This window comes from Maylandia zebra, linkage group LG8, assembly GCF_041146795.1.
Source record: "Maylandia zebra isolate NMK-2024a linkage group LG8, Mzebra_GT3a, whole genome shotgun sequence".
NCBI lineage: Eukaryota > Metazoa > Chordata > Actinopteri > Cichliformes > Cichlidae > Maylandia > Maylandia zebra.
In genome coordinates this window covers 27,496,936-27,511,331 of record NC_135174.1, presented here as the reverse complement: position 1 = coordinate 27,511,331, position 14,396 = coordinate 27,496,936, and the positions used below count along the sequence as shown (strand labels likewise).

At 42.3% G+C, this 14,396-nt stretch overlaps 1 protein-coding gene across 7 annotated transcripts in view; it reads right to left on the bottom strand.

The window, feature by feature from the left end:
* srcin1b (SRC kinase signaling inhibitor 1b) overlaps positions 1-14,396 on the bottom strand; it is a 141,428-nt gene that overhangs the window by 39,392 nt on the left and 87,640 nt on the right. For all 7 annotated transcript variants that reach the window (XM_023153866.3, XM_076887737.1, XM_076887739.1 and 4 more), the window contains 3 exons: positions 8,047-8,248; positions 2,252-2,381; positions 693-864 (listed from right to left, as the gene is read on the bottom strand). In XM_023153866.3, the coding sequence (XP_023009634.3) occupies positions 693-864; positions 2,252-2,381; positions 8,047-8,248 (504 nt within the window). The remainder of the gene's footprint in view (positions 1-692; positions 865-2,251; positions 2,382-8,046; positions 8,249-14,396) is intronic.

The window sequence follows — 14,396 nt, the reverse complement described above, 5'->3', positions numbered from 1 at the left end:
GTAAAACACTTAAACAGAGAACTGATTATTAAAGTAGGATACTGTATTTCTAAAGACGTTTAAAGGCAAATTTCCAAACTCCATATTTCTTTTGGTTTAGGGCTTTGTTCAACCTCCTGGTCTACTGGTGTTTTGCAATTTTAAATAGCAGAAATATTCTCTACCCATGAATGTTTATCATATTTCTAACCCTAAAGGGAAGCAGAAAATCCAGCATTAAAAATCTCCTCATCTAAATGAACAATAAATAATAAAAGTACTGGCGGCCACATGGTAGAAACACTTATGCTATCCGCTATCAACTTCAAAATTTTACAACACCTCGCCAGACCCAAAGTGATCCAAGATTTTTAGTAGGTATACCGATGATATGAATATGAAACTCTGATGTCGCCTCGTTCTTGAGTTATCGCCTTCACAAACTTGGGTGTCCACGCTGCCCACCCGGCCTCTCACCTGGCGGCTTAAAAACAGCTGAGGAGTAAAAAACATGAGTGTTTGACCTTGGCGAAGTTTATTCTTTTAGTTCTGTAGACACACGCAGTCCTCACGGCCAGAGAGAAGGAGAAAAATGGGAGAAGCTGTTCATGAATGCACCTGTAGCGTTTAACCCTCTTTCTCTGTGTTTTGAACACCAAGGCTTATTTGTCTCTTTCCTCCAGGCGTTTGTGTGCACGCAGACTCACACTTACCCGCAGGTCTCCATTTGCCAGGTGTGGGTTGTGATGTCCAGGGTAGGTGCTGTAGATGGGCTCTTTGCAGTAAATCTTAATTACGCAGCGGTCCTGAACGTCCCGTGGGTCCTCCAGCTCATAGAAGACATTACGGGTCTCATCTTTAATCAACAGAGCCGTGCTGGGAGACCTGAATATCAATAGTTGTCAACGCACACACAAAAAAAGACGCAAACACTGATAAACAGTCCATGCAAAGACAATTTCAGCATCTGTTACACACTAATATGATACAGTGATGTACGTTCACTTGGAGAGTGGGAGGAGGATTTCTAACTGCATGAGGTGCTCGTAATGAGAGAATCAGCTGGAAGCGGACTGATATTAGGTTAATCAGAAATCTAATGTTCAGTGTTTAAAGGTAAAAAAGTGCTGTGGATAACTAACATGGGAGATTCTAGAGAGAAACAAAAATTTAGAACTTAATGAAAATGATTATTGATGTTTTTGACCCAGTTCTTTGTCCTGAACGCACATGTGTTCAAAAACATATTGCAGCTAAGATTAAATGAATGGGCAGCTTATTGGTGTTGGTCAGCAGTGCAACTTTCAAACCAAAGACACCACATGAGATTTTTATTTATATGTATTTGCTGCAACCAAGACAAGAGTTGATAAAAAAAATAGGCTGAATTTATCAAACTTAGTGGCTTAACATGAAAAATAGAAGAATCCTTTAGATCTTGGTGCAGAATCGCGTCGTTTTATTTAAGTAATTCTGCAAAATGTGTGGATGGACACAAGATTAACACAAGGACCGTTGACTTTTTACAGTCTGCTCACTTTCCACCATCACATCAAAACCCATTAGAGATGGCTTATGGTAGCCAAACCGTTTCCTTTCTGGTTAAAGAACATAGCGATAAAAGAGCAGCACGACAAGCTAATGATGGTCACGGTTTTCAAATATTCAAACAGTTATTAAATCATATATAAAAACTAAATATTCTCTGTGATCATTTCTGGTCTTAAAATACATATTTTCACATTTTTTTAGTAGAACTTCACCATCAAAAGTTATTAAAATGAAAATAGATCAAAAATAAGGTTGATTTAAATCTAGCTGATAAAGCTACATATCTCATTTTTACCAAAAATATGATGATATATGATGAGTTCAATTCTGGGGTTGTTCTCTGGTTACATGGAGAGAAATTAGTAGTCAGCATTAGCAAGCTAAGCTAACCAAAAACATTAAATTGAGGGTTGTTTTAGACATTTTTGGAAATGAAATGTGGCATTTAAAGGATATTTAAAGAAAAATATAAGTCATCGTCATTTTCAGTGCCCTCTCCTGCTTTTATTCCCCATCTGTTTAAAGAAATGAATTTTCATGTGTGGCTGGTTGAGGATGGAGCTGAAATGAATCACCGACAGCCTCTGACCTTGAGATTGATTTATAAAACATGCCATAAATGAAGTGTAAATATTGCACTGCAGAACGTTTGTAAAAGATCTAAACAGATCGATAAACATGCAGACGTGTTAATATCCTGCGTTCGTGGATGTCGACTTACCTGAGCATGGCCATGGTGAGCCTTTGGGGGAACATGTGCACGATGAGGGCCCTCAGAGTGTCCAGGCTGGTCAGCTCGTGGGTCAGGTGAACCCTGCGAGTCTCCTCCCCAAGCTGGAGGAACAAGATCCCTGCATTTATGGATGGGGAGGAGCAATGGGGGAGATTCACAGTGGTAGATGGGGGTGGGGTGAAGTTTGGAGTCGGTGATGAAGGCAGAGAGCGTACGAACAATTTTCACCTCAAAGTTTTCAACAGTGTAGAAGCAGCTAATAATCATCCATTTTAGCTGAAAGCACACTGCTTGGCATAATCCCTCCGTTTGCGCTGCTCTTACCGTCTATACAGCAGGCACTTCCCTCGTTACCACCTCCGATCTAAAGCTCTCCATCTCAACGAAACCCATATGTGGGAGCAGGGTGAGAGTACAACATGTTTTACTTTGTTCAGCTTAATTTACTGTTAAAAAAAGGCAATTAACTAAATTAGTTGGAATAAATACTGAAGACTGAGGTCAAAATCGATATGTTACACAAAATGATTTAATGAATTTTAGTGTTAAGTTCCTGTTTAATTATACGTGGCCTGTATGCTGTGCTGCAGATTGATCTAAATGTCAGTGGTCAGATTGTAAATGTTCCTCCTGCTCACCATTAGTCAGGGTTTCTGCAGTGTTTACCAAATTAAATTCAAGACTTTGTGAGACCTTTTAATGCAACACAAAGGCATTTCATACTTGTTTTACAATAAAACCCGTAGGGTCAACGATAATTTATTAAGTGCATAATGTATAGACACAGGCGATTTTTTTCGGTGGTAATAACTGACCCAGGATAAGTTAATCTGATGCAGATCTAATGTTGCCAGCAATGTTGCCAATGATGCTCTTGCTTCTGGGCAAAAGAAACGCTGTGTCACAGCGGGGTGCGCCGGTGTGTTTTGTTTATAGGACCCAGAAGTGGATGCAGAGAGGAGTTGGAGGAGTTAACAAAAGGCGAGCCTTTATTTGGCTGTAAGCAGTGGTAAAATATATAACTAAGAAAAACCTATGGACACTATTCAAAGGAGCTTGCAAGGAAAAGCGTCTGGACTTCTTTAAGTTGCTTGAAGACGTTTCACCTCTCATCCGAGAAGCTTCTTCAGTTCTAAGGTCAAATGGCGGAGAGTCCCAGATGTAAACCCAGTGGGAGTATCCCCCCACAGAGGGATAAAGGACCCCCTGATGATCCTCTAATCACATGAGCCAAGGTGTGAAAACGGGTGTGGGTCCCAATCAGGCAGGGTTTCGGGTGAGCTCATTGTGAAAACTGGCCCCACCCACACCAGGAAATCGCATGATAAGGTGGGGTCCTTTTGTCCATCTTTGGGGGGATACTCCCACTGGGTTTACATCTGGGACTCTCCGCCATTTGACCTTAGAACTGAAGAAGCTTCTCGGATGAGAGGTGAAACGTCTTCAAGCAACTTAAAGAAGTCCAGACACTTTTCTTTGCAAGCTCCTTTGACTACGATGACCTGGATGACTGAGAACCTTCACAGACCTATGGACACTATGAGAATGAACACTGTGTAAACGAAGGCTACTGTGAAACACAGTGAGAGCTATGAGGAAAAACCTATGAAGACTGTGCTGACGATAACAGACGACCTGACAATGACATACGGAAAACAGAGGACACGGGAGGTGATCAGGGGAAGTGGGAACGCATGGCTGATATGAGCCTAATGACAGGACAGGGGAAGTAAAACTAAATACAATGAACAATACATAAGACTCCTTCAAAATAAAACAGGAAACACGGAGACGTAAATGTGACAATACAAGCTCAGACCTAAAACATATGAGAGACTAGACGAGGACCCACACACAGAAACCAAGGAGACAATGATACATAATGGCTGATTTTAACCTCAACTAAAACCTAAATAAGAATACCACATGAACCATCATCACAAATCTAACATAAGACAAATACCAACTACACTCAGCGCGCTGGGTCAGAGACCCAGCCTGTGACACGCTGGGTGGTTAATTTGTGGGTCTTCCAGTGCAAAAGATGGATTTAAGCATCAAGACGTCATGACTTGGTTTTTAGACTCAACAGTGAGCTATGCTTTCGGGTCTACTGGCCAAGTTTGATGTCAATAATCAGCACTTCTTTGGCATAACCAGCCTGCACAGGTGTGTGGTCATTAACTTGAAAGGAAAGGTGCTGATGCCTTTGTGTGTGTGATAACACACATTTCAACAGCTTTTAAAAATACTATTCTATGGCTGAAAAACGGGTTCAAACAGCTCTTTTAAGCACACTGTCCATTAAATTGAGCTCAGACTAGTCTATTTTGTGTTTGCCCTGCAACAGGCTGGCGATATGTCCAGCGTGTACCCCGCCTCTCGCCCTGTTTCAGCTGGGATAAGCTCTGTAGATCAGCTGATGTCAGTGCCAGCTAATATTAGCTGACAGTTCAGATGATGCCCATATGCACATCCAATTGAGTAGCTTAAACATGGACCATAATTCAAGCTGCTTCAGCCTGTGCACATTTGGTGTTGATATGCAAGCATCTTTGCAACCCACCTTCACCCCAGCTCCTGTTCATTTTGCAGTTTCTCACTTAAAGAACATATCTGTTTACAGTGGTGCTGGGATAAAAACAACATTACATTTTGACATATTTCTAATGGTTTGTTCTTCTTGTTCCTTTACATTCTGAGATTGTGATGTCTGTTATAAAACATGTAACTGAAAGTGGATCAATAAAAAAAGAATGTGATGGCAGAACAGTTGACGAAATGTATTGATGTACCTAATAAGAGGCTACTATAGCTAAGGCTCACACTGCTGTGGTGTGAAATGCGAAGAGAGCAACACATAATTATCAGCCTCACTTTAAATGGAAGCTGGAATTCCGAGTGGACGCAGTGAAATTCTCACCGACTCCAAGTGCAGAAAGTAAAATTAACACTGACTCAGATGTGTTATAATGTAAAAGGCTCGTTTTTAGAGAACAGTTTAAACCTTTTGAAGGGCGGAGGTGATGGTGAGATATCCCTAAGGATGGAGGCAACTTACACGTTTGGGGTTTTAGCTCACGATTGAGGATAATATAAAAAAAACTGACGCCTGCGCTACCGCCTGGTAAAGCATGAAGAAGAGCAAACATGAAATGAAATGATAGAACGTTTCACAGAGAGTTGATGCTTATCTTAATATGCTGTTTATGTGGTATAAAACATTTGAAACTCTTGACATTTTTCTGGCTTGTCCTACATTTTCTGTGTCCTGCAAATGCTATAAAGATGCTTTTAAGGAGGAAATGGTTTCGCTTGCTGCCACGGCCATTAATCAAAGACGACAGGTAACTCGGCGAGATCATTTGGAGGCATTAGACAGCTCTGTTTATATTCAGCACTCCTATAGGCAGTGCACTGAAGTCTGACTTTCACTTGACACTCAGAGGGCCTTGCCAGCTTCACTAGATTAACACTCGATGCCTTCAGTCAACTCAAACATTACCTGAAGGAGGACAGTGCCGTACAGGAACAGAGCTAATGTGTCTTGTTTACGGCTGCCTGTCAGAAACATCAAATCAGATTAAGCGAGTGATGGCCGCCCGACGTATCAATCAAAGTGAGGTTGTCAATACACGTCCACAAATGAAGGCTGATAGAAGAAGTGAAAATAAGAGTCAATTAGCTCCGCCTGCTGTGCTGACTGCTGATGAAATGAAACCTCAGTGGACAGATTTGAATCAGTGACTGGAATCAGACAACCTTTACTCTCATATCAAGCTCCAAACATAACCAGGAAGAAAGTGGAGACGAATGGTGAGAATAAAATGTTAAAGGGAATCAGAAAACAGTATCGAATCGCAGCGAAAGCACTAAAATTTGCGTTTCACAGGTCAAACATGTAAAAGGACCTGACGTGTAGTTTGTTTGAGGATCTCGGGAGGGGAAGCTGCTGTGCAAGTAACCAACTGTAGTCAGAAACTTTTCATAAGTCAAGGTAAGTTGTGTCCACAGCTGTGCAGTGGCTCAGTCAGGATGTGCTTATGCTAAGCTCAAACTACAACAGTTTAGAAGGGTTGAATGGGGTTGATGGGTTGAAATTGAGTGAACACATCAAAGCCAGTGCTAACGGTGATTTGGGACTCATTTACAAACATTTTCACACATTTTTGTGACTCCTGGAAATACTTTTAGCAGAGGGATATGCTCGGGTAGAGCGTACACGAGGACACACGATACCCACTTGTTTGTCATAAATTCTGTGGATAATGACTTGTTCTATTCATACAGGTGCTCATTCAGACACCACACAGTACTCCAACCAGCTCCAGCTCTGGTTGGATCAAACATTAAACACCGTTTAATGTTTGATCCAACCGAGTCTGACACTTCTATTCTCACGTTCAGCTCCCCTGGGTAATATTTACGAAGCTTCAGGGGTGCAGTGCATGTCTGAAGGCTCGGGTTATCACTCTCTAATGAGAGGTGGGCAGCCAAACATCCCTCCAGTCCCAGCCCTTCTGTGCGAGTCTGTGAAACCACACTATTTTTTTAAAGATTGAGCTACAGACACTGCTGAATTTTGGCACAGTAGTTCTGACTTGTGCCTTTGAGCGCACCACCAAATGTGACTTAACCTTCAGACCCTCATATAGTTCAATAAAGATAGTAGGACAGTCCCTTGACTCCATTGGTCCTGCTTTACACTTGCATTGCATCGGCTGTAAGATCTCCGGTTCCCAGCATTATTGGGGCTGGAGCCAATGACTCGGAAACAAGGTCAATCATCACATCACACCTGCGTCAGAGTTTCTGGGCGGTGAAAAAAAACATCTTGGGGGAGCATTGATATCGATAAATGTCTTGTGAGTCAGTTGCTCTACATTTTTCTCTGGTGTGAGGATTTCACTGAGCCAATGGGTGCAGCAGTGGGCAAATTCAAGCCAAGAGCTGTTGGCAAAGCTCCCCTTTAATCAAAGGAGTCTCAGTAATGGCCACCAGCAGAGATGTCAGCACAAATAAAGGTTTTTAATCTCAAAAGTTAGTCTAGAAGTAAAAAATAAGCCTCAAATAAAATGAGCTAACATTAAAAAAAAATCAGTACTTGTAACAGTGTTTTTCTCTCAAGCATCACTTCTTTGTAATCATCAATCTGCAGTCAGCAATTTAACTCAGAGTTTGGAGAAGCAGTGGGAACCATCCTTGGAGTAACAAGCTTGTTATCTCTGACCAATCAGCCAAAGAAGTCTGAAAGTGTGACTGCATAAAAAAAAAGTAAATGTTATTACTGGGAGATGAATCCTGTCCCGACTTCTCATTTGTGGTTCAAAGAAATGAGAAACAGATTTCACCCGCACAGAGTTTAAAATGACAACTGAGGTGTTTTTTTCCCACTGAAATAACTTACTATTAAAACAACATTACAGAGACTTTATGAATAAACAGGAAAAAGGAAAACCACACCCTAAAATGTCAAGATTTTAAACTTTAGTCTGAATAAAAATTTTGCTGAATGAAACTAAAAGCTGTCTGCATAATTGAAGGCTCCAATCTCCTGAAACATCTTTGGATTTTATTGTAGAAAGTTTGTAGTCATCATCGCCGTGAGCAGATTGTACGTGCACATGTCTAACCCCTACATGATCTCATTTATTGCACAGAATCAGAAGGGTTCAAGTCGTTTTCGTCATTTCTGCTGAGTGGATATCACAGATGGGCCTCGACACAATCTAAATATGAGAGATATGAAATTTTTCAATTTTACTCAAAGACAGCGGACTGACCTGGCGCCCGCAGCTTGGCCTGGCTGGACGAGCGGGCCAGCGGCAGGCTCTGGCGGAGCCGGTTCATCCTGTTGAAGCCGATGGGAATATCAGGGTCTGACATGTTCTCCAGATTTTCGGCTGACGCGAAGGATACCCTGCTGGCCTGGTCAGCGAGAGCTGGCTGTGTCGGGCTGAGTCGTGTCACACGTGGCGTGCGAGTCTGCGAGACAGAAGTCGAGAAGTCAGGAGAGAAAAATAAAAGCACGGATGATGCAGAGCGATCAATGAGCTGACACCAAAAACACATGCAGAACAGAAAGCAAACAAAATTGGCCTCGGGAAATCAATGCAAAGAAACAAAAGAGACTGTAAAAACCTGCTTTTAGCACAAATATACACATTTAACCTCAGACAAAGAAGCTTTACGTCTTCATCTACGCACAGAGACTCAAAACAAAGTGAGCCGAAGCCTAAAATTAGAGCAGCTCAGACAGCCAGGTTAAACAAACCCACGAGTCAAACTCAGGGCCGCCTGCGTTAATGGGACACAAAAAACTATTCAAACAATGTTTCCACTAAATGTTCTGATATGTAGGAGGCAGCAGCTGGTGCTGACTGAAATCTTTCTGAAGATGAAATAAATGGATGATATTCTGCTGGTGGCTCAGAGCACGTGCCCGAGAGCCTGGTGGTTTCAAATGCTCCTAAAAAAACTGAGCCAACTGGGGCATTGTGATGCTAATGACCCCAGCAAATCCAAACTCTGGCCTGGACAGCCCCTCTATCTGTAATGCAGATTGCTGCTAATATTTCACCTGTCCAATCTGAAACCACTGGGAAGCCCAAATTGAGAAGGACCTCTCATTACAGCCCTACCAGGAGCTCCTGCAGCAGGTTGGCTTTTAATGAATCCTTACTGACAGACATTTTCCAGCCCAAAGACTACAGTAATGAGCTCCCACAGTGCCACGTGAAGCCAGCCCCAATTGTCTTATGCATCCGTGCTCTTTGCTTAGTCCTCACTAACACTCTATGGGTGCTGTTTGATTTCTGGAGGCTACAGCGGGCCACGCATGTGTGCGCAAACATGTAGGAAACGCCAACAATCACATCAAAAGACATCAAATCTGAGGATAAAATGCACACTTACAGTCTGCTCCACTAAATTATCTCTTGGGGGTTTGCTCTTTCTTCATTAATATCATTTCAAGAGTCCTTCAAGAGTGGATGCTTCTCTGGTGTCCTGGATTGTTGATTACCTGACAGGAAGACCACAATATGTACGTCTCCCACAGTGTGTGTCTGACAAGGTGATCAGCAACACAGGGGCACCACAGGGGACTGTCCTCTCCCCCTTCCTCTTCACCCTCTACACCACAGACTTCAGCCACTGCACAGAGACCTGCCATCTTCAGAAGTTTTCTGATGACTCTGCGGTGGTTGGATGCATCAGCAGGGATGATGAGACAGAGTACCGGGCTGTGGTCGACTCCTTTGTCACGTGGTGTGAGCAGAATCATCTGCAGCTCAACGTGGCAAAGACCAAGGAACTGATCGTGGACTTCAGGAAGACCAGGAAACACTTGACCCCTGTTTCAATCCAGGGGGTCAGTGTTGACATTGTGGAGGACTATAAATACCTTGGAGTACACATTGACAATAAACTGGACTGGGCTAAAAACACCACAGCACTTTACAGGAAGGGCCAGAGTCGTCTCTATTTTTTGAGGCAACTGAGGTCCTTCAACATCTGCCAGAAAATGCTGAGGATTTTCTATGAGTCTGTGGTGGCCAGTGCGATCCTCTATGCTGTTGCATGCTGGGGGAGCAGGCTGAGGGTCGCAGATGCCAACAGACTTAATAAACTAATCCGTAAGGCCAGCAATGTTGTGGGGATGGAGCTGGACTCCCTCAAGGTGGTGTCGGAGAGGCGGGTGCTGTCCAAGATAAAGACAATGTTGGATAACACCTCCCACCCACTCCATGACATGCTGGTCAGTCACAGGAGCTCGTTCAGTGAGAGACTGAGATTACCGAAAAGCACCACTGAACGACACAGGAAATCATTCCTGCCTGTGGCCATCTCCCTGTACAACGCATCCACTTAACACACTGTTTGCTGCTACAACTACACATGTTTCTTTTCCAAATATTTATTTATAAGTGACTTATGTATGTATGTATGTATATATATGTATATATTGTACTATTCTTAGTTAGTGTATTGTCTGTCTTGTCTTAATGTTGGTTTAAAATGGAGCACTGTAACAAAAAATAATTTCCCCCAGGGATCAATAAAGTATTCTGATTCTGATTTCTGATTCTGATTTAAATTAAAAAAAAATGGCGAAACACATGCACCCACATGTCTTTTAACACAGAGAACAGGCTGACAGACTATGTGTGCCTCCTCTCATATGTTTGGAGATTTATGGTCTCGGAGTGCGCTCGACAGCCAGACACTGCACACCTTCTGCCTTCCAGCGCACAAGAATCAAGCTGGCGGGGAGAATTATAAAGTTTGTGTTCAGCGAATCGTGAAGGGAAGAAGGGAAAAAGAGCAGATAAGGGTTAGAAACAGAGCGTATATTCACCAGAGAAAGAGGAGAGTAAACAGAGTAAAAAAGATTTTCTCTTTTAATTTCGGTTAACAGACAGACGTGAAGCTTGGCTGTACGTTTAACTCCGCGGTTTTATTTTCCACAGTAACAGTCAATAAAGCTTCCCACAGGATCTCTCCCAGAGGACCTCCTCCCTCACACTCCCCTCACAAGACTCATTAAAATGACTTTGGCTGCAGTGATAAGCTGGGCAAAGAAACACATGCACAGTGATATATTTTTCAAATCTCATGGAAAGCGTGATCAATTTTCAAATCTGAAGTGTACATAAAATTGATTTGTGTAATGCTAAGGCCTCGAGAGAGCCAGAGAACCTCTGAAAGGTCGGATAACGCTAAATCAGATATATAAATAAATAAAAAAATCAGATGTTTCAAAGAAAAGTGCTCTTAGCAATTCTGAAATTATGACAAGTGCTCTTTTTATTGCCTGTTCTTCCAAGTGATTCGTTTTTACACTGAAGTGATTAAAAGCAACTCTTTTCATCTCGTGCTTTACTGAAATCATTTCTGATGTCGCGGCGTAGCATCAAAGGCTAAATGATGTGTGGGTTCTGAAGGAGAAAGGTTCAGCCTGCATACTGACAAACACTTTAGAGGCAGAAACACCATCTCCATTCCAATAACACCGCCCATAATCCAGGGAGACGTTCTGGATGGACGCTTGTGTCTGTGATCTCTTTCTTTCAGTCACTAGCGAGAGCTCATAACCATAACTGAGAGTGAGGAACAAAAATCGACAGCTTCACCTCCACACTCAGCCCGCTCTTCACCACAGCAGACCAGTGTTGCATCAGCACATCAGTGCAGATGCCGAACCAACACATAGTTAGTCTCTCCTTCCTTCTTCCCCCAATTCATGAACAAGGCCCCGTGATACTCGGGGTACCAACTCATCCCCAACAGAATAATAAAATGCAATAATTCGACTCACTAAATCTGACTCACAAACCTCTTGGATGGTCTGTTTCACACAGTAGCCCACAGGAATGGTGAAATAATTTCATTAAAATGCTCCAGAAAGCACCATCAGTGCAAACACAGTAGAGTGTTTCAGTTCAGTGACTTGATCTTATACACAAACCACATAACCTTTAGTTCTCCTTCTGCCTGACTCAGTGACAAGCTGCTGCTTTACTCTACTACTCCAACAGAGATTATTTTTTTTAGCCATCGTGTATCACTACTTACATTGTTTTTGCATTAACTAAGTGACCAGTTTATGAATCCTCCCTGCAGAGGTGCAGGACACACCAAATAAACTGTGAATGATTATTATTACACACACTGGGAACGGTGTCAGCAGCGGGGCTCCAGCAGGGGTGGAAGAGCGTTGCTCCTCCTGGCCAGAGGGTGAGCACACTGAACCCCAAGTTGTTGCTCTGTGAATGAATTATTAAGTGATGTGTTCATAAAGTGATGTGTTTATACAGTGATGTGTTTTAGACATGTCCAGCTTGGAGGAGACCCCAGGGCATGCTGGAGAAATTACAGCAGAAGTCCTGGAAGGAAGGATGGTTTACAACTCGGCGCTAATTAGCAGGCGTTTGTGGCTTGCTCATATACAATTCATGAACACAGCTTGCTAATCAAGCTTGTTAGCATTAGCTCTTCAAAATAAGGATAAGCTATTGTTTTACATAAAAAATGATTCCTAATATGAATAAAATGGGTTACTCGCTCAGTGACACCCGGGACAGGCTCCAGCCCTGCTGAGACACTGGACTGACTGATTGCAGTCAATAAATTTTGTCCTTATCTCTGTTTAGCTTGAATATATTCAGGCTCCTTGCTTAAGGAGGCATTCTCAGAGTCTTATTACTCTGCAATGGACACAAAGGTCTGTGAAGTCGATCCAGCTACACAGAGTGCTTTAAACATCAGTCTTCCCTGAAAGCTGAAGCATCCAGTGCATACGTTTTCTTGCATGAGAGATTCAATGAATTTCATGAGCACAGAAGGGCGGTGCACATAATCACATGGCTTTCTCTTTCAAATTGAACTGTAATCACTGAAGGAAGACAACGTGGATAATTTCACTTGTTCCACCTTTGTCAGACTATATGAGCCGTTACAGAATAAAACTGTCAACTTTCCATTAATACATTTTTTATGTAGAAAATGCTCCTCGGTGTTGTACTGCAAAGGATAGCCTGGTTTATTCCAGCCACCTGCAGTTTGAGCTCATGTCTTTTTAAATGTACTCGTGTAAACCCGGCTTTCAATTGCACCAAACCAACAATTTGATACCAGCACAGATGGAAATGTGTGGGCTTTATCACTATTTAATGACTAAAGAAAAAAACACCAGATTCAGACCATGATGCATTACCTGCGCAGGACTCTACGGTCCTGTGTGAAACACAGTCTGTGGTTTAACAGCTTGTAACACGAGGCAGTAACTTAAAAAACCTGCTTTCTCCCTGACTTTATCAGTAACGAGCCACTTCTTATCTGTCACATGAAATATGATATATTAATTTAAGTGGAAATCAATTTAATATCTTGAAACATTAGTCATCTGCTGTGTCTTTTTTTCCATGACAATAAACAAGCAGCTGGCTGCTCACCAGGTCTGTTCCTACTGCCAGCACGGGGAGAGGTGAACTCTGTGCGATGTTATGATCACGGCAACAATCCTGAGCCAACACAATCACCCTGATTATTTAAAATGGAAGAATGATGTGGGAAAAATGGTGACTTGGTTGGCTATTGTTGGATATCAATTTTGGCTCAACTATTTCTGTGTCAAGGCACCTCAGACCTCTGTCTGACCTTTTATCCCCACCTGAGCACCATATTTAATCATTCCTGTGCTGTTCTACTGTTTTAAAACTCCCCCAGTGATCCTCCAGAGACCAGCAGGAATCTCTGCAGGGATCTGGGCGAATGTGGTGGGAATGCAGACAGTTCAAGTGTCAAGGTGCCCCTCGAGCTCTGTCACATGACTGGCAGGACTCCAGGATTCCTTAAAACTATCATTTTCTCACTAATTAGCTCATTTAGGCATATAGAAGTGGTCAAGAGGACCTGCTAAGTAGAAGGAAATAGAGAGGAAAGGTGATTTTTAGTGACTTTGAAGGGGGGCGTGGTTCTTGGTGCCAGACTGGCTGCTCAGAAACTGCAGATCTACTGGGATTTTCCCACACAACCATCTCTTGGTACAGAGAACAGTTTGAAAAAGAGAAAATATCAAGTGAGGAGCAGAGTGTGAATATTTTGATTTTTAATCTTTTTTAACAGCCTTTCTGGTGTCATGGTGGCAAGTGTGCATTTGACATTTTTGTAAGTGTTATAGAAAACAACATTTATTCTTTGCAGGAAAGAAAATGGCAGATTGAGGTTTTTACCTCAGTGCGAGCTGAAACATGACTCTCAGTTCAGCTAATGTTAAACAATTTCAGTTAATACCAGGCAGAAAAAACGTGTGGTGTTATTAAGAGTATGAATCAAGTTAAACACAATATCGTGCTACTTATAACTTAAAAACCTCTCACTGAGTTTTTGAAAAGATTTACACTAAATATCATGTTCCATTCAGCACAGTTGACCCTTACCTCTACTTCCAGATTCTTGTTTAAAAGCATGAAAAGAGCTTCAGCTTCATTAGCTCCTCACCTTGATCTCTTTAGAGGCTTCTGTAAAAATATTCACAGCTCTTTCTGATGCTTTCCAAACCTCAGTGTGGCAACTCTGAATGGTTACTACCAGCTAACACACAAGATACTGACTTAAGATGCAGCTGTGC